The sequence below is a fragment of the Artemia franciscana genome, chromosome 13 (assembly GCF_032884065.1).
Source record: "Artemia franciscana chromosome 13, ASM3288406v1, whole genome shotgun sequence".
Classification (NCBI taxonomy): Eukaryota; Metazoa; Arthropoda; class Branchiopoda; order Anostraca; family Artemiidae; genus Artemia; species Artemia franciscana.
The window spans coordinates 10,899,027-10,926,678 of NC_088875.1; the positions used below are offsets into that span (position 1 = coordinate 10,899,027).

At 35.5% G+C, this 27,652-nt stretch overlaps 1 protein-coding gene across 2 annotated transcripts in view; it reads right to left on the bottom strand.

Annotated features, from left to right (window-relative positions):
* The window catches only part of LOC136034510 (carboxy-terminal domain RNA polymerase II polypeptide A small phosphatase 1-like), a 46,494-nt gene that overhangs the window by 4,659 nt on the left and 14,183 nt on the right, over nt 1-27,652 (bottom strand). Inside the window, exons 2-7 of one of the 2 annotated variants that reach the window (XM_065715731.1) lie at nt 22,155-22,362; nt 17,532-17,640; nt 13,581-13,730; nt 10,667-10,852; nt 7,370-7,560; nt 1-121 (exon numbers count right to left, since the gene is read on the bottom strand). In XM_065715731.1, the coding sequence (XP_065571803.1) occupies nt 7,372-7,560; nt 10,667-10,852; nt 13,581-13,730; nt 17,532-17,640; nt 22,155-22,362 (842 nt within the window). In that variant the 3' untranslated portion in view covers nt 1-121; nt 7,370-7,371. The remainder of the gene's footprint in view (nt 122-7,369; nt 7,561-10,666; nt 10,853-13,580; nt 13,731-17,531; nt 17,641-22,154; nt 22,363-27,652) is intronic. The other variant, XM_065715732.1, reaches the window with a different exon arrangement.

The following is a 27,652-nucleotide window of genomic DNA, read 5'->3' on the forward strand; positions in this document are numbered from 1 at the left end:
GGCAATTTCGAGAAACATGGTCAGGTAATGATTCCCATTTATTCTTAATGCACTATATTGAGGTTAACAGATGTACGCGATATTACATATATTCATATGTAGGTGGTACGAATAGCGAGACCTGAAACAAAGAGAATATAAAATAGCTTACGAGAAAGGAAAAACAAAACAAAACGGATAATCCGAGAGGGGGGGGGGGAGAGAGCAATTTTTTTCCACACACATTCAGTCATTCATTCAATTTTTTTACTGTTAACAATTTATCAAATGCATATATACAGTCAAAAGAACCGGTTTCACTGTTTATTTTTAGAAAACATCCTGCAGAGTGAGCTCTAATCTACACCACTACTACCACCTGGTAATCTAGACAACTCACGTAATCTACTACGGATCGTAGCTCGGGGTACCGAGCGTCACAAATAACGAGTTTGGGTCTCTCGTCCTCATATGCTTACTATCAGGAGGTTAAATTTCCACTTGTCTTGAAGCTTATATTTTTAGGCTTCTAAAATTTTTAGAAGCTTGCATTTTTAGGCCTCATCGCATTTTTTTGGTCCCAAAATATCCTACGAAGGGGCGTCACGTTTAGGGAAGGAAACACCCCTCGATGTTTTCATCCAGTTAATAAAAAAAAGCCAGTAAAATAAATGCGTGAACCACCATTATTAGGAGAATGGGTTGATGGAAATATATGACGCAAAATCAAAGAAAGAAGATCAGCCTCTTTCGGTATAATAAACATATAATTTAAATTTTTAATATAATTAGATATAATTATCCAAGGATATGATTACATATAATTTAATTTTTTTGAGCTGTTTTATGGACTCAACATTCTCAAATTTTGGTATTTCGAGGCATCCTTGGCCCAGAGTTTATGATGACCAAAAAAAACAAGAGCTAAGAGCTCATATGGCACTTGTGACGAGGCGAGAAGAGCTAAGAGCCAAGAGATCATATGGTATGAGCTCTAACAAAATTCTATGAATCAATAGATTGATTTAAAAAGGAAAATAAGAGGCTTAATGCCGGTCAAGATTTAAAATAAGAGCTCTGAGTCACAAAGTCCTTCTAAATATCAAAATTCATTAAGATCCGATCACCCACTCGTAAGTTATAAATACCTAATTTTTTCTAATTTTTCCTCTGCCTTTTGCCCCCCAGATGGTCGAATCTGGGAAAACGACTTTATCAAGTCAAATTGTGCAGCTCCCTGACACGCCTACCAATTTTCATCGCCCTAGCACGTCCAGAAGCACCGAACTCGCCAAATCACTGAACCCCTCCCCCCAACTCCCCCGAAGAGAGCGAATCCAGTACGATTCTGTCAATCACGTATCAAGGACATTTGTTTATTCTATCCACCAAGCTTCATCCCGATTCCTACACTCCCAAGTGTTTTTCCAAGATTTCCCCCTCGAAATCCCCACAATGTCAAAAGATCTGGTCGGGATTTGAAATAAGAGCTCTGAGACATGAATTCCTTCTAAAAATCAAATTTCATTACGATCCGATCATCTATTCTTAAGATTATAAATACTCCAATTTTCATGTTTTCCAAGAGTTCCGGTTCCCCCTCCAACTCCCCCGAATGTCACAGGATCTGGTCGGAATTTGAAATTAGAACTTTAAAGCACAAGATCCTTCTAAATATCAAATTTCATTAAGATCTGGTCACCCTTTCGTAAGTTACAAATACCTCAATTTTCAAAATTACCCCCCCCCCCCAATTCCACCAAAGAGAGCAGATCCGGTCCAGTTATGTCAGTCACGTATCTTAGACAGGTTTCTATTCTTTCCATCCAGTTTCATCCTGATCTCACCGCTTTAAGTATTTTCTAAGATTTCCGGTCCCCCCAACTGCCCCTCCCCCCAATTACGCTTGATCCGGTTGAGATTTAAAATAAGATATCGGAGTTACGAGGTCCTTCTAAATATGAAGTTTCATGAAGATCCGATCACTCCTTCGTAAGTTAAAAATACGTCATTTTTCTTATTTTTCAGAATTACCCCCCCCCCCCGCGCAATTGAGCGGATCCGTTCCAATTGTGTAAATCACGTATACAAGACTTCTGCTTATTTTTCCAACCAAGTTTCATCCCAATCCCTCCAATCTAAGCGTTTCCCATCATTTTAGGTCCCCCCACCCCAAACTTCCCCCAATGTCACCAGATCCGGTCAGGATTTAAAATAAGAGCTTTGAGACACGATATCCTTCTAAAAATCAAATTTCATAGAGATCCAATCACCCGTTCGTAAGTTAAAAATACCTCATTTTTTCTAATTTTTCAGAATTAACCCCCCCTCAACTACCCCAAAGAGAGCGGATCCGTTCTGGTTATGTCAATCATGTATCTAGGACTCGTGTTTTTTTTCCACCAAGTTTCATCCCGATCCCTCCACTCTAAGTGTTTTCCAATTTTTAGGTTTCTCCCTCCCAACTCCCCCCCCCCAATGTCACTTCATTGAGATCCGATCACCCGTTCGTAAGTTAAAAATAACTCATTTTTTTATTTTTTCAGAAATACCCCCCCCAACTACCCAAAAGAGAGCAGATCTGTTCCGTTTATGTCAATCATCTATCTAGGACTTATCTATCTAGGATCATCTATCATCTATCTAGGAGGTTTATTTTTCCCACCATGTTTCATCCCGATCCCTCCACTCTAAGTGTTTTCCAAGTTTTAGGTTTCCCCCTCCCAACTCCCCACCCCCATCACCAGATCCGGTCGGGATTTAAAATAAGAGCTCTAAGACACGATATCCTTCTAAACATCAAATTTCATTGAGATCCGATGACCCGTTCGTAAGTTGAAAATACCTCATTTTTCTAATTTTTAAGAATTACTCCCCCCCCCCAACTACCCCAAAGAGAGCAAATCAGTTCCGATTATGTCAATCATGTATCTGGGACTTGCGCTTATTTTACCCATCAAGTTTCATCCCGATCCCTCTACTCTAAGTGTTTTCCAAGGTTTTAGGTTTCCCCCCTCCAACTCCCCCCAATGTCATCAGACACAGTCGGGATTTAAAATAAGAGCTCTGAGACACAATATCATTCCAAACATCAAATTTCATTAAGATCCAATCACCCGCTCATAAGTTAAAAATACTTCATTTTTTCTATTCTTTCCGAATTAACCGGCCCCTACTCCCCCCCCCCAGATGGTCAAATCGGGAAAACGACTATTTCTAATTTAATCTGGTCCAGTCCCTGATACGCTTGCCAAATTTCATCGTCCTAGCGTACCTGGAAGTGCCTAAAGTAGCAAAACCGGGACTTTAGGTTTTTCCCCTCCAACTCCCCCCAATGTCATCAGATCCGGTCGGGATTTAAAATAAGAGCTTTGAGACACAATATCATTCCAAACATCAAATTTCATTAAGATCCAATAATCCGCTGATAAGTTTAAAATACTTCATTTTTTCTATTTTTTTGCGAATTAACCGGGCCCCCACTCCCCCCCAGATGGTCAAATCGGGAAAACGACTATTTCTTATTTAATCTGGTCCGGTCCCTGATACGCTTGCCAAATTTCATCGTCCTAGCTTACCTGGAAGTGCCTAAAGTAGCAAAACCGGGACCGACAGACAGACAGACCGACAGAATTGGCGACTGCTATATGTCACTTGGTTAATACCAAGTGCCATAAAAAAAAAAAAAAAAAAAAATCACACACTAACATACTTTTGACAACATTTGTTGTGTTCTCAAGTCCCATTGTAGACTACATGCTCTCTGTAAGTTTCGAGCAAACTGGACATCAAAAACTTATTTCGTGCCCTTACAATAATTTTGAAAAATTGCTTGTACTTTGAGATTCATTAGACTCATGGTGAAAATTTTAGCTAAAATATTTTTTCAGCTAAAAATTTTTTTTTAGCTGACAAGAGATCTAAAACCTATTTTGTGTCCTTAAACCCTTTTCGTGAAAATTACTTGTGCTTTGAGATCCTCATCGAAAAAAAGAGAAATTTCGTCATCGAAAACAATCCCAGGAGGCCTTTTGGTCTGAGTAGGGTAACTCAGGGTAGCTTTCACGATCATAAAAAATTTTAAAAGTCCGATCATCCCTGTTGATCCGGTCTGACCGAAAATTTTCCAAGATAGGTAACTCTTTTCGTCTTGTTGATAGGAAATATTTCAAATCCCGTAGTTCATTCTTGTGTGGGCTCTTCAAAAAAGCTTCAAGTTCAATAGCTTTTTTAATCTACGCTGATCAAACATATTCCAATTCCGGTAATCACCTTTTGGTATGGACTGACTAAAAATATTGTGCGTCTCATAACTCCTTTTCTGGGCTGATCTAAAACTTATTCTAATCCCAGAAATTAATTTAGGTCTAGATTTGATAAAAATATTTCAAATCTCCTAAAAATTTCAACGTTCCAATCTCCAAATGTGGGACGATCTCAAATATCCCAATTTGTAGCTCCTTTAAGTTTGGGTTTGATACAAATATTCCAAATCTCCCAATTATTACAAACATTTCAATATGTTCTAGTCTCGTAATATGGAATGATATTAATGATCCAATTCTGGTAACTCCAGTCTGGGCTTGATAAAAATATTCCAAGTCTTCAAAATATTTCAATATGTTCTAATTTCCAAATATGGGACGATCGAAAATATTCCAAACCTCCTAATTATAGCAAATATTCCAATATGTCCCAGTCTCATAATATGGGATGATAAAAAATACTCCAATTCTGGTAACTACTTTAGGTCTTGTTTTGATAAAAAATATTACAGATCTCTTAATTATTCTAAATATTCCAATCACCAAATATGGGACGATCAAAAATATTCCAAATCGTAACTCGTTTAGGTATAGTTTTGAAAAAAAACATCTACATCTCCTAATTATTTCAAATATTCCGATATTATCCTATCGCCTAATATAATATGATAAAAAATATTCAAATTCTGGTAACTCCTTTAGGTCTGGGTTTGATAAAAAAGAATATTGCATATCTCGTAATTCCTTTTGACTCGGGCTGATCAGAATGTTCAAAGGTATGGAAACTCCCTTCCGTCTGGGCTGACAAACAATATTCGCAGTCGAGCAACTCCTTTTGGCCTGGGCTGTTAGCATTCTGTCCACTAAATTTCAAGCCGACCGATAGCACAATTTTTTATACATTATACCTTTTTGGCCACGTTACTGCCTGAGAGGAGTTCCGTAGCGAAAAATGACAATTGTTTTACATAGCTCCTTATGAACGTCACCTAATCTGGGAAGCTTAGGTGACGAGGTAGGTTCAGGCTGTGTCTAAAAACTGATAGTCAGGCTGCAATATGCACATCTGTACTACTAAAATATATTTGAAAGAATGCGCAATCTTTACAACTTGAGATCCATGCACCTGGGGCTTCAAAGGCCATGCCCTCCCCCCCCCCCAGAAACACATTTACCGGACTGTTTGTCTATTCTGAGCAAAATGGCTGCCACAAAATTTTTATCTGATACCATCTGGCATATAATGGTGCATGGGTACGTGTGTGAGATTGGAGGATTGGAAGGCCTCAGGTTCGGTTTCTGCCTCAAACCACACACATTCAATACCTTTGTAAGGTTCTAGTTTTAAGAAATCGCACCTTATCCACTTTTCTCTACTAAAATGTATCTGTGAAGAACGAGCATATTTCATAGTTTGAGACCCTTACCGTTAGGGCTACAGCCACGGACACCTACCGGGGGGGGGGGGGGCAATGAACACATGGGGAAACAAAATGATACCGAAGTTAATGGTAACACATACCTCCCACAAAATTTCCTGATGGGATTAATGGCTATACTTTCCTCTCCTTCAGGCAAATCTTTTAGATCTTCTGATCATTCTGAGAGAAATGACAATCTGAAAGTTTTGATCATATGCCATGGGAGGCCTCAGGAGGATTTCCCCCCAATTTTCGGGGGGAAAAGGCAGAGTAGGGGTTTAATCTTCTTGGAATTCCTTTTGGCCCTTAAAACGGGAACTCAAGCTTTCAATTTCTAATCAAATGAGCCGTTCTTAAATTTCCTGATGGGCAGCTTCTTAGACGAAGTGGGCACAAATTCTTTTTTTATAAAATAAATAAAATCGAAGACTATTCCTCTTTACTTAATCAGCGCTATCTAATAGTAAAATCTAATCGATAAATTAGGCCAAATTAGGCATATTCCAAGTTGAGTTTTCCATATCTTAGTCAGAAATAGTAATTGTTAAGAAGAGATAGAAATTGATTAAAACACAAGTCGTACAAGAATATTTCAAAAACTTTTCGGTTTCATTTGAGAAGTATCTTCAACAATAAGTTCGATTTACTTACAAATCAAAAATTTGAGACTACATCCTGAAAACTGGTAAACGCAGATTGAATAAAAAAGCGAAAAGAGAAAAATTTCAGAATTTCGAAAAGACAAAGAGTATGGGGAATTTGTAAGAGTGGAAACTGACACTAGTGTCGACAAAACAAAACTACAAATACCATCTAGCGTTTGGCGACACTTACCACTTTTTCAGTGTAATAATAAAAACAATTAATTTAATTAGTGTAATTGGTAAAATTAGAGTATTAATAAATGTCTGATCTCAGTTCCTGACAGAAAAATGCTTAAGTAGCTGAGATGTTGTTTGTTTCTTGTGGGTTTTTCTTGTCTATTGTTTCCTTTTTTATTTTGATTTTCTTTTTGTACCCCTCTAAGTGCATTTTATGCATGAAAAGAGGGTTTAAACAGATTATTATTATTATTACAGGACTTGAAAGAAAATACCCAAGTGTTGCCAAACGCAGGGCCAGATTTAAAGCTTTGATGCTTCTAAACCCAAGCGTTTTTGCCGCTCCGTTTTTGCGAGATTTTCGGGGAAACCCTGAAAATTTGGGTATTATAGAAGCACTGAACAGAATGCAACTGATGAGCAAACACTAACGAAAGAGGGAGATGATACCGAAATTCAGCTACAATTGTAGGGAGACATCTGAAAGTTTATATGTGACCACGGAATTCCTGTATTGTTTTAAAATCACTTTTCTGTGAATAGGTAGCACGGCGGCAAAGTGAACTTTGACGATAAATCACATCAATTCAGATTTGTTAAAAAACAACAACAAACAATTCATTGATTATTTATTGCACCCCCTGGCATTGTGCGCTTCTAAGCCCGGGCCTATTGGTAAATCCTGGCCTGGCCGCACGCTACATAGTGTTGGTAGTTTTTGTTGTTGACACTAGCACTAGTTTCCACTCTTATGTGTTACCCATACTCTTTGGAAGAAACAATTTAAATACTCGTTACTATGACGTAGCTCCCACCATAAAAAGGCCATAACAAGGCCAAAGAGTTACCCATACTCTTTGGAAGAAGCAATTCAAATACTCACTACTATGACGTAGCTCCCACCATAACAAGGCTGTTCACTTCTTTACTGATGCTCTGCACTTGCATCATTGACTGAAGAGGATTCCGCAAAACTGTGTACACGTTATCTACTTCGGCTAGCCTCTCGAAAAACGGAATCAAGTCACGGAGCTCAGTATCATTCAAGTCATCAAACCAGGAGGCAACTGGCACCTATGAATAGGGACAAATACTTTTAGAGGGCAAGTTAGAACATCTTTTCTAACGAATTAACAGAATTTAATAAATGTAAATGCAAAGAGAAAAACGGCTACAATATTTAAACAAAGCAGAAAAAAAAGACAAAAAACTTTAAACAATAAGGATCCAAATATTTTAACTCCACGTCTGGGAGCCTTTATCAACGAAAAAAAAGAAGAGAAATACCAAATTACACACAACATATAAAGAAAAAGAAAACAAAACAAAACAAAAAACGAATAAATAAAACTCCCATCTTAATAAAAAATAGTCGGATCTTCATTATTGGAAGATTTTTTTTCTGTTTTTTCCACTGTTTTCTTTAAATATTATACCTGTTTTTCTCTATATTTTCATTCATTATATTAAATTCTGTAAATGGAAAGGCAAGGTGGCCTAAGAAATTACTAACGAATTAATACATACGGTTAGACACAATGAAAACTTTATAAGAATCTGAAATTTTCTTGGGGGAGGGGCATCTGATGACTGAAAAAACTGGCTCGTTTTTTTAGGGGTTTCTTCTAGAATTTTCCTGGAAAGCAGTAGAAAGAAAATCCTCGGACGGACCCAAAAAGACATAATTCTATTGCAGGTATTAATTCTGTTGGTTGAACACAGTAATCTAAGCGATGATGGCAAAAATAATTATAGCATGAAAAACATCAAATCAATCAAATATAGTTGATTAGATTTAACTTAGAACACTATCAGTGACCTCACATCTTCATAATATTGCAGGGAAGCAATTTAAGCTTTTCCAGGATTATTTTGTTTCATTTTGGTATATTGTCCATTAAATTTACAATTTATATTCAATTAGCAATGAGCCACAGGTGAAATACGTTTATCCCAATTACGACTGATCTTCCCCACCTAATATAAAGCAAATAAGTCAAAAGCAAATCCAATCAATCCACCAATCGATCCACTAGAAGAAACACCCTATGGTTTTGACCATGATAATACGAAAAGGGCCGTACTTTGCTATAGGGCATGCGGAGGGGGCATCTGCCGCCCCAGACCCCCCTCTCGAAGCTGAAATTTAGCGTCTTCAAAAATCTTGTCAAAACTAAGATAGGCCAAAAGAAGTCAAGCAGCTACAGATCAGTTTTATTTAGTGTAACTTTGCCTTTATGGCACTATATGCCTCATTTTTCATTTTTTACTTGGTCATTTTCACTAGACTGGGTCCAACTTTATCCCCCTTTCCCCAAGACTTCGACGAAATTACGCTTCTGAATACGAACGAAACAACAATGGAAAGTACTGAAAATCAATAATGGCAAGATTTTTGTTTAATTCTTGAAGGTTTAATTTGTTTGACATTCATTTTTTTTCGCCTCGTAAAGAATATCAGCTCAATCAGTAAAAAAAAAAAGAAAGGTAGAAGTATTAGCTTCTATCAATAAGACCTACCAAGTGTCAGTGATACCAATTCACTAAAAGATAGGGGAGAAGGTATTTTTCCATTTTTTTGAACGAAGACACAAAGCAGAGGATACTTTCAAACTCTAGGATCAACTCCGCACCACATTGGTATCCGTGGTGAATGCAGGAGCTCAGAGATCTTATTCTAATGCTGGATTGCTTATAATAAATTTTATGGGGTTTTACAAAAGACAAAGCTAGAACCTATCCTAAAATAAAGTTTCCACATCTGTAGAAAGTAAGTAAGTAAGACGGCACTAAACCCTTAAGGTCCAAACCGGCAGTGCTGATCTCCGTTTCATGGCCTTTCAGCCAGAAATTGCAATAGGGGGGGGGGGGGGGGCTGGGGACCAACTATCCTGTGCTTTCATACACTCTCCTGCTTACCATCCCCAGTTTTCTCCAGGTGCCCACTTAGAGCTGGGTCGACTCCGGCTGAGCTTACAGAGTCAAGCCGCTGACCCCCGTCCCAAACCAAATAACTGGTCACAACTGGGATTGAACCCGTGCCCCTAGGACAGAGGATCATCTGTGGAAAGACCTACATAAAAATAAAGAGTCTTAAGATATACTATGGAAAAGCTTATCAGAAATAAGCTGATAAATATACATAAAAATAGGAATTTCGGTAATAATAGCTTAGTCTCTTCTTAGGCTTAATACAAACTTTTCGCGACAATAAATTATCAATAAATAGCAATTATTACCGAAATTCCTATATATATATATATATATATATATATATATATATATATATATATATATATATATATATATATATATGTATATATATATATATATTTATGCGCTTATTTCTGATAAGCTATTCCATAGTATATCTTAGGACTCTTTATCTTGGACGTTTTGTTCCTTAAATTATCTCGCTGAAGGAAGACTAGTTTTCATTTTACCGTTTAATATCATTTAGCATATGTTTCGGTCCTTAAAACAAAATCCACCAGCATAATGATAGCCATGCTTATCTCTTCCGAATCAATTTCTAGGTTTGGTCCTTACCTTCAGCGCTACCGTCTTGCTTTTGCAGGCAGCATTATTCACTTCAAAGTTAAAAGACAGTGATACCATGGTCCTGGGATTTTGTGAGTCATGTGATCTGTGAATTGCACAAGCAGGTGCATTGAGGTTGCCCGACTCGTAAAAAACTCATGAAAAATGTTTTTTTTTTTTTTTTTTTGGGGGGGGGGGGCAAAAATTTTCCTATGGAGAGAGCAGCTAGACTAAAGTCCTCTCCCTCGGGCAAAGAATGGACAAAACGTTTTGATGCCGAAGATACTTTTTAGAATTCAGCAAGGGTCCAAGAAAAAGAGAACAAGCTTGGATAAGATAAGGGACCATAAGAATATGGGGGTAGTAAAGAATATGGAGAGAAGTTCCAAATAAATGAAATTGGAACTTCATGATAAGGAATACAAAGTTCTAAAGAAAGATTTAAAAACGTTTTGCGCAGCTCCTGCAAATAGTGTAGCCAAAACTAGGAGATTATGTGGAAGGACAAGGACTGAAAATGATCTAGACTAAACAGAAAAGCAAATATGCTTTTTAGCAACCAAGCCAGGGTTCAACAAAAACAAAACATACCCGAATGAGGTGATAATAGAGCATATTGATAACAAAAAGAAATACTCACCGCATTGTCTGGATGGAAGATATACGAAGCAGGCGAATTGTCAACAATAAGGACTTTATGAAGGTCCCTTCCTAAGCGTCCAAGGTCTTTGACATAGTTGCCACGGTGAAAAACACAGGATTCGCGAAATAAGCGCGCTCTAAATACTCCCCATTTGTCCAACAAGTCAGCCACAGGATCTGCGTACTGCGAAGGAAACATTTTTGATTAGACTTTATCAAGCTAAGCCAAAATCTGAATCGAGAGAAGGACAAGGCTTAAATGTAAAGGGTAATGAGACAAGAATAGTTTAAAAAAAAAATATTTTGTAAAACTGAGTGTTCTATGGTCTACCTCCAGAACTGTAAAACACCACAATTTTTAATCAGGAGACAGCTAACTTTTCGGCGTTTGACAACTTATATATTCGAAATTTTTCTGGTCAGACGGAGAGCAAGAAAGACATATCCCCAGCAACACTGTAAGCGCAATTTGATAAAGATGACCTTCCCTCTTCCCAATGAAAGGTGACATTAAAAACTTCTTTTAAAGACTCTAATCTCGTCCCTTTTCGAAGGAAGAGCAGGTAATTTTTTGAAAGCAAAGGATGATCTAATCATGGTTCTAGCAGAAGCTACAACCTAAAAAAGAACAAACCAGGGCCCATAGTAACCAAAAATTAAAACAACGTTTAAAAAATACTGGCTAGTAATAACAAATTGCCATGAGCAGCTGTTTGAGGAATGTTAACTATTATCTCTGTTAGACTTAATAGTAAAATGTTATTTCGAAAAGCAATTGACGGAAATTCTTAAAAATAGCCTGAAGCCCACTAAAAAAAAGGCCTCGAATCGAAACAAAAAGTATACCCTTGGAATTACCATGGCCGAAAGCACAATACAGGAAACTTGCAGCTCCCTGGCTTGAAAAACAAGGAAAATCACTTTTTTTATACTGGTAGTAATAATAAAAAGTCGTTCTTAAAAATTTTTTTTTTCCGAAACGAGTTGGAATGGGAAAGATTGCTCTGATAGATTATTTTAGATTCGTTGCATTTGCAAAGGATTATTCACTTAGTAGAAAGTAGACGAGACCAGATTAGCATATCTACATTGATTACTTTAAGAAATTTAGCTCAGACCCCTAATGTGATTTTGCGTACTTTATAACGAATTGAAGCTATGCTATTTAGCTCAAGATTTAATTTTTACGGGTATTTCTTGTTTAAATTCCAAATAAATGGACATAAAATATCATTCCTTCGTTATAGACTCAATGGTGTAAAGAAGCATTTTCCGAACAAGAGAAATGAGAATACAACCAAATTCAAAGCAACAATACCATTTCCTGAAAATAAAAAGTGTGTGCTAAGTAACATAAAAGTAACATGGACTACAACGAAACAACCAAATTGACACCTCTGCTTCCATAAAGAAATATCTCCTACGCTAATACGAGAAAATTCATCTTATTTTTTTAAATACTAACAATACAGCTGAATTCGAAGCACTTATTGGGTAAAAGAGAAGAAAATAAAAAGCTTGACAACGCTGGACCAACAAGACTTATGAAAACAAATCTGTTATTAGATGTTGATTCCTTTCATATAAAGAGACTGAACTAAGCTCATCTACTTGGGGAACAATTTGAGAGAAGAGAACATAAAACCAAATGGAAACTCTATGGCAGGCGTAACCCCCCCCCCCCCCCTGAAATTTTGTCCAACTGGTAAAAACGTAACAAAAACGCATTCAAACAAATTTTTGATGCGTCTTTCAATGTTTTTTCCGTTAGACCCGCCCCCCCCCCAAACAAAAATCCTGCATACATCCTTAGTTGATATAACTTCAAATTCTAGTTAAATAACCGGAATCACATTTTCAAAACCCCGAGCCAATGAAAAAGAGATGAAAACTAAAAATTAAGTAAAAATATTTTTGTCAGAATTCAAATACGTATAGACTTGTCATGTATCCTATGCAATCTTTTAAGTCCTAGAAATAAGAAAAGAGTAAAATATAGCAGCTGGGCAATACACTCCCCTGCTATATGTTTGGCGCTGGATTCATTCCTGAAAGTTTCATTCACCTAACTCAACTACTTTCCAAGATAATACACATAAAGTCCGTGATAATGAACTGTTTAATTACAAATTCACAACAACGACTTTGGTGCTGGCCTACGGAATGATGTTTGTCTTTATTTGCATTATATATACTATTGTATTATTTCAATTTTTGAAGAAATCTTCAAGCAAACCTAATTTGCTTCCAATCCGGCATATCAACTTCAATTCAGATGGTAAAGTCAAGCAAAGTCAGTAGTCAAACGGTCGTCTCCACTTGAAACAATTTATTGACTTCCATCATAGCTTTAGCATAATGGAATATCCCAGACTGACTGGATTGGGTCAATTATTAAGCACATAACAAACGCCAAGAGAGAAAAAAAAAACACATTATTGGCTTTAGAGAGGAAAAACACCAACAAAACGAAAAGAGAGAAACCAAAAACAAGATACTTTAGATTTTTTTACATTTAGGTGCACCCACTTTACAATTAGCTATTGAATTGTACTGTATCAGATTAACGACGCTTCTTGACTACTAAGGTCCCTGCGTCGGCCCTGCAGTGCATTGCTGCAGCATGATTCAATCTCTGGGTCCCGTATTACCAAGCTAAGGTCAAACCCACTGCGCCACCACAGGACATTAGCTATTGAATTGTTAATACAATTAACAATTTAAAAACACCAACAAAAACGAAAAGAGAGAAACCAAAAACAAGACACCTTACACTTTTTTTTTACATTTAGGTGCATCCACTATACAATTAGCTTCACGTTAAACATTTTACAATTAAACGTTCTTAGTTTAGAACACGACACATAAGCTCACAATTAATTTAATTGCTTCTAATTATCACTGGTTCATACCTTAGCTAGACTGGCAGTGAATAGAACACATTCATATATTTCACCCATCCTTTGCAGAAATTCATCAACGTATGGTCGTTTTAATACATAAACTTGATGAACAGTGCCATCTATTTCCACCGGGACTATGAAGTCAGCGTTACAAATTGGCTAGAATCGAAATTGACAGTGAAATAAAAAAAAAAAAAAACAAAAAAAAAACAATAGTTTAATAGCATATGTAAACATAGGAGAGGCAACTATACCTAATTGTTATCGGGCTTATCCCTTTTCCCTTCCACGTCAGACTAAATTGATGGCTTTTGACGGAGGAGGGGGGCTTCTGTATTGATGGTAGGTTGGTTTGGAAGTTGCATATGCCTCTAGATTCCATCCTAATGGCTTGAGGTTCCAATCCCATAGGTTTAAGTTCACTTTTAAACTTTGTTTTCTGCTAAAACTCTGCAGCTTGAAAATTTGGCTCTTTTTTTCGTCAGAGTTTAGCTCACAGAGATGAGGTTTAGCTATTTTTAGACCCAAATTAGAAATTAGCTCATTTTGAGTCAAACTTTGATTTTCGCGTTTTCTTGTTGAACAAGGACTTAGCTAGTTTAGTAGCAGATCAAGAGTTAGCTCATTTTTAAAATAAGTCAGCACCTAGCTTGTTTTTGCACTGAAATGTGAATTTGCAGTAAATCATGATTTATTTCGCCTGTGTGGAACACATCAGGACTTACCTCAATCTGGCACTCTATCACCAAATAAGCTCACTTGGCATCAAGAGACAAGTTTTTCATTTTTTTTTTTTTTTTGAACTGGGTCAGGTCTTAGTTTTTGAAACGAACCTAGACATTTTCAGCTGAAATAGGTGCAACATACTTAATTAAAGCCACAAAGTTGGCGGTTGAGAGAAGGGGGAGTTTTGGAGGGTTCATTGGCCCAATTGGCACCATCAATAATAACAGTCAATTTTTTTTTCATGATTCTGTTTAACAAGCTGAAGCACACCCAAATTTTCTCCCAACATGAGCCTGTGAAGAATAGGCTAATTGTATAAATTAGGGTCTTGATCCTTGAAGCTCTGGAGGTCAAGTGAACCTAGATATACATTTTTTTATATTTTGATCGTTCCAAGTAAAAAAAAACAAACTTGGTCTGATGCGATTATGAGATTTTTTACCCAGGGGCAAAGAAGTACTACTCAAACTGTTAGTTTCCAATCGCAGAGCCCCCCCCCCATTTTTCATACAAAATGGCTGAAAAAAGAGTTTGAAGATATAGTGCAATGTGAGGCAGGTTACCCTTTACTTAATTAACACTATTCCATTGACACATTCAACTTTGATTGTCTTGGAGTTTTTTCTAGCCTACTTTTGCATACGAGTCTCTAAAGATTAACCAGACTTTTTTTTTTAAGCCACACATAACTTTGTGTAAATATTCCTAAAGTTTTGGCTCGACTGAGTAACAAAAATAAAAATAAATTAATAAAACCAAGAAAAATCATTGCACAAAAGTTTAGCTGACGAAACAATTTACATTCCATTTTTGAACAAAGCCTAAAAATTATGTCACACTCAAGCCGACTCACATTATTTCAGTTCTTGAAGTCAATATTTTGGATATAACTGAAAATTCTAAAAAAATAATGAACAATTCTGATTACGGTTTTGAACCAAGTCTAAAAGTTAGATCACACTCACATACTTTAGTTCTCGAAATAAATCATTTGAATGTAATTCAGTATAAGGAGTCTCAGTCTGAATTCAAATAACTTAGACAATGGACCTCAACTTGGGTCTTCGACATGTTTGCTTCAAGATTTTTTATAAAATTTTCATTGTCTAATGGGATACAAAGTTTTAGTAGCCTAGAAACATAGCAAGGTGTTAATTAGGACCTGCTTGTATCAGTACCATGCTTTTGATCAATTTTTACCCAAACAGACAAAACTTCAACTTCAGGCTAGAAACTGTCTTCATTTCATTTTTTGTTTCACCGACGGCATCAACATTAGGGCCTAAATGATGGTTAATTTTTTAGGTCTGATATACTTTGAGAGAGATAAAACAATTTTAATATAAAAATTCTGTAGCCCGAACCGTGTATGTCGCAGCAACAGGGTTGGTAGCCCCTTTTTGTGCACCTGATGTTTACTTTAACGAGTAGGCTAGCTTTCAAAACCAAAAAATTAGAATTTTGCAAGCATTACTTAATGAAACTGAACCTATCTACAAAAAGAACGCTAAAAAATATCTAAAAAATTGTAACTTAACTAATTAATTTAACTAAAACGCATCTACAAGAAGAAAGAAAAAAACGAAGCGTAACCTTAAAAAAAAAAAACAAAAAAACAACGTTTACACCTTCAAAATAACAACAACAGTTATTAATTGTAGTCCACTGCAAGCCAGAAAACAAATTGACACATCGGACTAGAAATCTAACCATAGGACTTGCAACTTATTTGTTTATATGTTTTTCGCCCAATTTTAAAACACGATATTTGGGTCAGTTATGCCATATTTTTTAATCAATCTGAGGCACGTTTCCATGGTGGTATGTGTTTTTGCAGCAATCCGGAGTACGTGTCCATGGTCTTATGTTTATTTGAAACAATATGAGGCACGGGTCATGTTGGTATGTGGCACAGATACTAGGCGAAGCGAAAGAAGATGGATCAGACTTTATTTTACCGTATTACCGGAAATCTTCCAAAAAGGCATTTAGAACTTACTAAGTGCCTACTGCTTTTATTTCAGTTATTATAATTAGTAAATAAATCAGATAAGGATATTTTAATATTTTAATTAATGACTTAACCATGTAAGTAATTATATCTATTTCTGTCCAGTTGTATCTTATATAATGTTTAATTTTTTATGGATAATTATAATGTATAAATGTAATAATATTTTAATTAATGACTAAACCATATAAGTAATTACACCTATTTCTGTCCAGCTATATCTTATATCATTATTTTGTATAAATGTAATAATATTTTAATTAACGACTAAACCATGTAAGTAATTACACATATTTCTGTCCAACTGTATCTTATATAATGTTAATTTTTAATGTACAATTATAATGTATAAATGTTTCAATATTTTAATTAATAATCGGTGTTATTACTTACACGGTTTAGTTATTAATTAAAATATTAAAACATTTATATATTATAGTTATACATAACATATAATTGCATAATTAACATAATATAATTATTGTATCTTACATAATATATAATTTCATTATATAAGTAATTACACCCATTTCTGTCCAGCTGTATCTTCTATAATGTTTAATATTTTATGTACAATTATAATGTATAAAATGTTTTAATATTTTAATTAATAATAGGTGTAATTACTTACACGGTTTAGTCATTAATTAAAATATTAAAAAAATTTATACAGTATAGTTACAGATAACATATAATCACATAATTAATGTGTGATATAATGTAATTACTGTATCTCGCATAAGATATAATTTCATTATATAAGTAATTACACCTATTTCTGTCCAGCTGTATCTCCTATAATGTTTAATGTTTTATGTGCAATTATAATGTATAAAATAATATAATATGTAAGTAATTACACCTATTTCTGTCCAGCTGCATCTTATATAATGTCAATTTTTTTATTTATTTTAATTAATAACAGGTGTAATTACCCTGGTTTAGTCACTAATTAAAATATTAAAAAATTTATACAGTATAATTAAATATAATTACATAATTTCATTATATAAGTAATTACACCTATTTCTGTCCAGCTGTATCTTATATCATGTTTATTTTTATGTATGATTATAATGAATAAATGTTTTAGTATTTTATTTATATACTAAACCATGTATATAAACCTATTTCTGTCCAGCTGTATCTTCATTAGATAATTTCACTTAACCTTCTTTTTTTTTAACGAAACATAAAAGAAAGACAACGAATCATATACTTACTTTGAAAGAACTGTGTACTAAAGTTTCGTCTAAATCTATAACCATACATTTCTTTGGCGCATCTTGGGGTCTTATTGCTGGCAGTAAATATCTTCCATCCGGCATTCCACTAAAATGACATACTAATTTAGCTAAATCATTAAACAAATGCGAAGATTGTGTATTTCTCATTTTTTTTGAGGCAGGGGGAGGGTCTTTTCCAAAAATTTTAAAGGGCCCCCAGTCAAGGAACATTTTTTTCAAATCTCATAAAATCTACAATCTGAACTGGCCTCTTTTTTGTCTTTCCCAAGCCATAAAACCTTAGAACAATCTTTCAAAAGGTAAACAGTTTCACAATTTTAACAAACTCTGTCTAAGCTATATTGCATGGGGCACACTCACTATTTTGACAGGGAGAGGACTGTCAGAAAGATATCCCAAGGGGATAAGGTGCCTCAAAAGGGGATCTGTGTGGCCCAACTTTAGTGCACGGGAGATTGAGCCCACATTTATGTCTTATTTTGAAATTTGGCTTCATAAAGCTTTATATATTGGAAAAGTAGTTTCAAATATATAACTGAATGGTGTCATTATGAAGTCCTTTGGCATGACAAGTTTGCAGTGAACCATAGCCTGCTAAATTTGATTACTTCATGAATTAATTTTCAAATATAACATTTCAGGGACAACGCTATGCACTCGATATGGAAGTGATGGTCGCATAAACTTTGGAGGGGGCTAATTCGATTGTAAATCTGACGTTCTAGTGAACTATTTAAGAGTCAAAAGTGATCGGAGGGCAACTATCCCCCACGCCCTTTTTTGCCCTACTGATTCCAATTAAATTTTAAGTCATATTGTTGAAAATAGTTGAAAAATCAGATAACGAAAACTCTAAGGTCAACACAACCCCCTAGAGTCCAGGGGCAAGTGTTGTGAGTTAGACCCAGGAAAGGTTTTTATGGAAGGGATTGTCGCATGAACTTCAGAGGGACTCATTCGATTGGGAATCGGAAATTCTAGTGCCCTTTTTAAGAGTCAAAAGGAATTGGAAGGCAATAAGCCCCACTCAAACCATTTTCTCTCCACATGGATCCAATCAAAATTTTGAGATAACTCTTGTTTAAAATAGCAGAAAAACTCCGGGATCGACACAATCCCGTAGATCCTGGGGGCAAGCCCAAGGGCATATAAGGTTTCCTGTAAGGGCTGGTCAAATAAACTTCAAAAGGGGCTCATTTGATTGGAAATGGAAAGTTAAAATCTCTTTTTAAAGAGTAAAGAGTCAAAGTGATCAGAGGGCATCTGCCTCCCCCCATCCCCTCTTTTCCCAAAATGCATCTGATCAAAATTTTGAGAAGGCCATTTGGTTCAAATAGCTAAAAAGTCAGATAACAAAAACTTCAGGGTCTAAAATTCCACAGTCAAGACCCCCCCCCCCCCCAAAGCCCAGTGGGAAGAGTATACGTTTTTAATGGAAGGGGTGGTCGTATGAACTTCGGAGGGGGCTCATTCGATTGGAAATTGAAAGTTCTAGTTTTCTTTTTAAGAATCAAAAGGGACTGGAGGGCCCAATCCCCCTCCCTTTCCTTTTTACCAACTGCATCCGATCATTTTTTAGGTAGTAATTTCGTTCAAAATAGACGAAAGATCATATATATAAAAAAAAAACTCCGAGGTTAACAAAAACCTCATAGAGCCCGGGCCAGTGTTTTAAGTTATACGCGAGGGGTATTTAAGGGTTTTAGGGAAGGGGTGGTCATATTAACTTCAAAGAGGGCTTATTTTGATTGGAAATTGGCAGTTCTAGTTTCTTTTTAAGAGTCAAAACTGATCGAAAACTAGCCTCTCCGCAAGCCCTTTTCTCCAAAATGAATTTGGTCGGAATTTTGAGATAACCGTCTTGCTCAAGACAGTCCATGCATTAAATAACAATGCCAGTGGGGTTGACAGAGCCCCGAAAAGCCCAGGGTCAAGGACTATAAATTATTACCCGGGGGCATGTAAGTTTTAATGGAAGGTAATGTTCGTATAAACTTAGAGGAGGCTCATTTGATTTAACATCAAAAGTTCAATTTTTCTTTTAAATATTCAAAAGCGATCATAGGGCAAATAGCCCCCTCCCCCATTTTTTTCCAAAATACATCCGATCTGACTTTTGAGATAGCAATTTTGTTTAAAATAATCTAAAGGGAAGGGGGCAGTAGCCAAACTCATGTTTGTAGTGATTTTTGTTCGTTTTAAGATTTATTTATTTGTTTACATTAGTACCCGTTGCATGTTTGTTTGCTATAATTGTTTATTTAATTTCTGTTCGTTTTGGGTTTCATCAATTCTTTAATAGTAAAAGATTTTTTGTTTGTTTTAAGCTTGATTTGAATATTCAATTTAGGTCTTAAAATTTTAAGATTTATTCATTCATTTATATGGTACCGGTTGTATGTTTGTTTATTTGATTTCTATTCGTTTTGGGTTTCATTTATTCTTTAATAATAATTTCTAGTCCTTTTGAATTTGAATTGTTTTAGGTTTTTATTCCTGCTGATCTTTACCTTTACTATACTTTGTAAAATTTCTTATTCGGAAAAGTTTTTTTTTTAAATAATTGCATAAAATAATGCGTCGCTGTCTTTACTTTAAAGATAATAAATCTCAATTAAACTAGATTTATATTGTTAGATAAATATAAAGGATGGTAGTAGCCTTTGATAGGCCTTGGTGATAAAAATGTTGCAGGTAAAATATTTTTACTGGGTTTTCTTACCCTCAATTAAATAACGTAGTTGTCAAACTCTATATCTATTTCTGACTCCCAATCTGTGTTGTTAGTTTTAAGACAAACCGTATATAAAACCTAATACTTTACAACTTTGCCCCAGAACAAAAACCTAAGACCATCTTATTGTTATCTCTACAATTGTAGCATATACAAGCTCTATGGCGGAATAGAGTTGACTGGCTTTCCTGAGAAATATTGCAGACATTTTAAGGCTCTGCACCATAGGACACAGAGCTGTGTTCAAATATATGCATGGCGCAGGTGCATAAAAAAAAGTGCAGTGGCCCCAGAACCCGTAGGGCCACTTCAACGTGGTCATTCACCGCTTTATGACAAAGACAACTTCCCGTTTGAACTTTGCGCTGAAGCTTGGTGATCGAGTCATCTCAGATACTGACTTTGATGACGATTTAGCCATTATGACGGAGTCCATGGAGCATTCGCTGTAAGCGCTCCCAATCCTACAAGAAGAAGAATCAAAAGTAGGACTGCAGACAAACTGGAGAATAACCAAAATTTTCGCCATAATCTGATCTTCTCCTGTTTCCAGTTTCTCAGTTAGCCTATATAGTACCACTAGTATTGATGCAGTACCAACTCACCTACCCAGGCTCTATAGATTAGTCAGATGGGCTCGCTTATCTCAAAGCTGCAAGCAAGAATACTCAAGGCATCCTCTGCAATGAGCAGACTAAACCTTTAGCGAAAACCAAATATCGGTGTACAACGAAACTACGGATTTTCAATGCACTCGTCAGCTCAATAATGCTTTACATAGCTGAGACATGACAAAGACCACTCGCAACCCTTAAGGCCATTAACGTATTTCAGTCAAAGAGCCCGAGGAAGAAGAAAGGTCTCCAATAGTTGCAGCTCACTAAGCAGCCTTGGCTTCCAAACCAAGCATCCAAGCATACCTTACTATAGTTTGAACACCTGCAGCGAGTACCTCAACATCTACATGCAAAGTCAATCTACCCCACAAAAGCCGACTGGAAGGGACTCGTGGTCAACCAAAGAAGCGGTGGTTCGACAGCCTATCTTAGTTTCTGAAGATGGCAAACGTCAAACAGAGCAAAACGCAAAACCTTGGCATAGGACCAAAGTAGATGGACGAGACAGACATCATTCGCTATGCCAAGCAGCAACCAGCAGGTCACATAAGTAAAAAAATCAAATCAACTCTGTCGCAACCCAATTAACACAAAGATTTTACCTATAATTACTAACTGCATAATTCCATTGAATTATCACTTATAGTTGTTGCATAAAAACTTGCATAAAGACAAATTTTCTGTACAGAAAATTAAAGACAAAATAAAGGCCAAATGAAGATAACCAATAATTAAATGCAAGACTAAATCATTGTAATAAATTATTTACAACTGTTTTTATCTGAAAAAATTAAGCAGTTCTATATAAAAAATAATTAAACAAATATCTATTTTTTTAACCAGCCAAATTAAAAAAAATATATTTTAAACAAGAGCTGTTGCTATTTTTTGTTTTTTATTGGTTTGTTTTTTCAAGTTAACTTTTCATATTGTTTTGGATTTCTTTGTCTTTTCAATTTTTTTCGACATTTTCCCTGGAACTTTTTTGTTTAAAATATTTAAACAAAACAGGGAATAAAATATTTATTAAATATTTAAACAGGGAATAAAATATTCCCTGGAATATTTTTTTGTAATGAAATATTTGCTTGTTTTTTAGTATTTTCGTTTGGCCTACTCATAAAACCCTACTCTTGATCGTTTTTTCTTATAGAAAATAAGAAAATATAGAGAAAAATAAAAAAAATAGAAAAATATAAGAAAAATAAGAAAATATAAGAAATAGAGAGAATAAAAAGAGTAATTTACCATCCATTTTCCTCCTGTCTAAGGCTCTGGGCCACAGCAGTATTTCCTGATAGCAAAGGGACTGCTCCATTGGTAGACTGTCCTGTTTGTATCCTTGTATCAGCAACAACTTTCTCTGCACTATTATTGCTTGGATCATACTTTTGTCGAAAGCAGCATATAAGGGATTGAAAAAAACCTCTCTTTGACTTCTTAACAGCAGTAGTAACTAAAATAAAATTAGAAATATTAAAGCACAAATATTAGGTCAATTCCATCAGCAGAAAAAGTTACCGAAATGCCACTATGGCAAGAATGTACTCAGTGCATATATATAGACTTGTAGAAGCAAGCACATTTGAAAGCACTATAAAATGTAAATACTTAAGCAATTTTATGCTCTGAATCTGAATCACAGAGCTCAAAAGCGACTTTTATAGCAGGCAATAAATTATTAAAAATATATTCAAGAGCCATTTTTTATGACAGTAATTTCGGTTAAAATAATGCATGTGTTGTCATCATCATTTTTTTTTTTTATAGAAAGGTTAAAAGAAGGTAAATATGCACCTGAAAAATGGAAAGATTAAAAGAAGGTAAATATGCATCTGAAAAAGTTTAAATGTTTAAATATGCACCTGAAAAATAGAAAGATTAAAAGAAGGTAAATATGCACATGAAAAAGTTTAGAATCATGAATAAAACTAGGAAACATTCCTTATACACAATTTTATTGAATTTGCCAAACCTTTTCCACGAATATTGAAGATGTAAAGACTTTCCTATAAATGAAAAATGGATACTTATTAATGTGGGATTCCAAATCCCTTGGAGGGGTTCAAGAATGGAGTGGGGGGGTGGCAATGGACTGACCCGGGACTGGGAATTTCATTTGAGTATCTTTAAATTAGGAAGCTAGGCCTGTAAATACAGATGGATTTCTTAGCCAGTTATAAAGTTTCGTCTAAAAACTGGTTCTGATTTTTTAGAAAATGTTTATTTAGCAGAACATTTTTTCTTTCAGCAATAAGACATGAACCACTTTACTATTGTAGGAACTTGGTATATTTGGGTTTCTGAGCCCAAATATGAAGCAAATTCTATTCTTTTTGTATGGTTTAAATTTTTTGTAAAAGGCAGATGAAGCAGATACTTGGCAAAACAAAGAACATGGGTCAGGTTTTACTCTTCTCAGTTATAGTTAGGAGTTTCCAGAAAGTCGCAGCGTAGAGGATATGGGGAAAGGCCACAGTATTATATAGACTTGCCAGAAGAAGTAGGTTCAATCAAAGTCTACAAAATACAATGGGAGCACAAGTTGCTGAGATTCTATGTCTGATTTGTTCAAGAAGAAGATTTTGGGTGTGTCGGATAGAAGAAGCAATGGGCAGACCTAGATACATAAGGTGATCTACAGGTTGACCAGAGCTAGATATAAGTGTGATGGAAGGGGCAGAGGAATCTCTTTCCCAGTTAAACAGAACAGTATCAGATTTAGAGGAGTTGAATTCAAGCCCAACTTTCTGATATTCTACTTTAAGGATTCCAAAAATTTCGGTGATATGTTGAGTTCAACTAATGTTTAGGATATTGTCAGCATAGCAAATTAAGGAAAGGTTTACAGAAGACAAAATCAATGAAGGTGGGTAGAAATCTTGTGCTTCCAAAAAGTAATTAAAGACGTCAGGAGATGTGACTGCTCCTTGTCAGGCCCCTTTCTTGACTGGGATAAGTTGTTTATGCGAAATCATGCCTTAATATGGAGAGAGTTTCAGGCAGATACACAGTCTTGAATATAAATATCAAAGAGAGCAAACAATGGCCAGATTCAATGTAGAAGTTTCAAGCTCCTATCTAAAAAAATGTGGAATTTTGTATTTTTTGCCAGAAGACAAATCACGGGTGCGTGTTTATTTGTTTTATTTTTTTTCTTTTCCCCAGGGGTCATCGTATCAACCAAGTGGTCCTAGAATGTCGCAAGAGGGATCATTCTAACGAAAATGAAAAGTTCTAGTGCCCTTTTTAAGTGACCAAAAAAATTGGAGGGCATCTAGGCCCCCTCCCACGCTCATTTTTTCCCAAAGTCAACGGATCAAAACTTTGAGATAGCCATTTTGTTCAGCATAGTCGAAAACCATAATAACTATGTCTTTGGGGATGACTTACTCCCCCACAGTCCCTGGGGGAGGGGCTACAAGTTACAAACTTCGACCAGTGTTTACATATAATAATGGTTATTGGGAAGTGTACAGACGTTTTCAGGGGGATTTTTTTGGTTTTGGGGGTAGGGTTGAGGGGAGGGGGCTATGTGGGAGGATCTTTCCTTGGAGAAATATGTCATGGGGGAAGAAAAATTCAATGAAAAGGGCGCAGGACGAATCTGGTCACGTTAGAAAAAAACGTCAAATTCAGAGCTTAATATACAATGCTGGGTGTTCGGAGCCTCTCTATTATGGAGTATAATTTGAAAATAACACAACTATACGAGCGATAAAACATATATACCACAACCATAACTCAACTAACGAAAGAACTGCCAAGAGATAACACAACTATAAAGCGAAAACAGGTGAAAACTAACGGGAAAATAAACGAACTAAGAGGTGGAAAACGAGAAAAAATATAATCCTTTTCCAATTTTGAGCCTAACTTCCGCAAAAGAGTAATAATGTCAGAAGCCCCGAAATACCGAATTATTTTCTTTCGAACAGTTCGTGGTAGCGAACTGTAGTAGGAGCGAAGAAGTTTCGAGCTCCTATCTACAAAAATGTGGAATTTCGTATTTTTGCCAGAAGACAAATCACGGGTGCGTGTGTATTTGTTTTTTTTTTTCAGGAGTCATCGTATCGACCAAGTGGTGCTAGAATGTTGCAAGAGGGCTCATTCTAACGGAAATGAAAAGTTCTAGTGCCCTTTTTAAGTAAACCAAAAAATTGGAGGGAACCTAGGCCCCCTCCCACGCTCATTTTTTCTCCAAAGTCAACGGATCAAAATTTTGAGATAGCCATTTTGTTCTGCATAGTCAAAAACCATAATAACTATGTCTTTTGGAATGACTTACTCCCCCACAGTCCCTGGGGGAGGGGCTGCAAGTTACAAACTTCGGCCAGTGTTTACATATAATAATGGTTACTGGGAAGTGTACAACGTTTTCAGGGAATTTTTTTTTGGTTTTGGGGGAGCTATGTGGGAGGATCTTTCTTTGGAGAAATATGTCATGGGGGACCAGAAATTCAATGAAAAGGGCGCAGGTTTTTCTAAAATTACTATAAAAAAACAATGAAAAAATAAACATGGAAAAGTTTTCAATTGAAAGCAAGGAGTAGCATTGAAACTTAAAACGAACAGAGATTATTACGAATATGAGGGGTTCTAAAAATACTTTAGCATAAAGATCGAGGTATTTAGGAGGAGATAAATACCTCGCTCTTTATGCTATAGTATTTTTTAGTAATTTCAACTATTTACTCTACAGCCTCTCAGATTCAGGGGTTATTCTTAAAGAATTGGGACAAAACTTACAATTTAGTGCAAAGAGCGAGGTATTAACGAGGGTATTAACAAACCTTTAGGTATTAACAAACCCCCTCATATACATAATAAAAATTTAAGAATATAAAAGCTTGTTACGTAAGCTAATTCTTAAGTTACGTATATTTTTTACTAATAAAAACATTCGTTAAAAATTAAAATTTATAGTTGCCTTTTTATGTAACCGAAAAATTGTAGGGCAACTAGGCTTTCCCCACCCCTTATTTCTCAAAATCGTTTGATCAAAACTAAGAGAAAGCCATTTAGCCAAAAAAGGAATTAATATGCAAATTTCATTTTAATAGTTTATGTGTGGAGAGCCAAAATCAAACATGCAGTAATTCAAAAACGTTCAGGAATTACATAAAAAAAAAAAAAACAATTTTTTTAAACTGAAAGTAAGGAGTGACATTAAAACTTAAAACGAACAGAAATTACTCCGTATATGAAATGGGTTGTCCCCTCCGCAATCCCTTGCTCTTTACGTTAAAGTTTGACTCTTTGCCAAAATTATGCTTTTTAAAACAATTAAAAACTTTAGCGTAAAGAGCAAGGGATTGCGGAGGGGACAACCCATTTCATATACGGAGTAATTTCTGTTCGTTTTAAGTTTTAATGTCGCTCCTTACTTTCAGTTAAAAAAATTGTTTTTTTTTTATGTAATGTCTATCAGCTTTCAGAAGCATTGCTGCATGGACAAGAGAGTTGAATGCATCATGTCTTCCCAAAACAAGGCTTTCTCCATATAATTCTGCAACAGAGGTTAAAGCATCAACACGCCCAAAACCTTGCTTAAATCTTAACTGGTGCAGAGAAGTATAGCAGACTTTTTCAAGTTCCCTAATAAATAGTAGCTCAAAGAGCTTGAAAAGGGATGTAGCTACAGTAAAAGGACAGATTGATGTACAGTGGACTTCAGATTTCCCTATTTAGGTATACGAGTCAGATGATACCCTCAGTGAAAATCATCTGCACAAGCAGAGATAGATGAGCTGTAAGATGTTTTCCGCGGTATTTAAAATGAGTCGCACTAGATTGATCAATGCCAGATGTACATCTCTATTTAAATTTTTGGATGGCATCTTCAATAGACCATGCACTGACCCTAAAATCTTCATTTGGTTGAGCATCAAGAAACTGATCCAGAGCCGCTACATAATACTGCTCTATGATGGGATTAGGGGCAGAAAAATCAGATTCATAATATGCATACCACTGAACTTCTGGAATATCATTTAAAGATGGTGATAGAGAAGTGGATGCTGAGAAGGAGACAAATTTAAATGCAAAAAATTAACCAAGAAAAACTGGTTTTAATTTCAACAAAGCAGTGAACAAAAAATATAACAAAACAACAAAGCAGTGAACAAAAAATACAACAAAACAACACATCAATTAAAAAAAATATATTCTGGGAGCCTTTCTCCATGGGAAAAAAACAAAACAAACAGAGCAAAAAAAAAGATGATTTAAAAAAATAAAACACAAAAAAAAACAATAACTAAACACACACAGAGAAAAACAATAAGAACAACTCAAATTATAAACAAACATCCAGCACTGATGTTATAACTTAAGAATAAAACCAAAGCGAATGTCTATAGTAAAAACCAATGGTCACTTTCCTCTCAACATTCAGAGTATAGAAATTGCTTTTTATGATATAATAAAAATAATTTATGTAATGATATTTTTATTTACTTTTGAAAAAAAATATTTTTATTCAGCATATAAAAAGATGTTGATGCACTGAATGTTGAGAGGAGAGTGACCCATGGTTTCACTATTGACGTTTACTTTGGTTTTATTCTTGTGTTGTAACATCAGTGCTGGAAGCTTGTTACTTGTTCCTATTTATTGTCACTTGGCATCTACCAAGTGACATATGGCAATTGCAAATTCTGTTGGTCTGTCTGTCTGTCCTGGTTTTACTACTTTAGGCACTTCCAGGTAAGGTAGGATGATGAAATTTGACAGACGTATCAGGA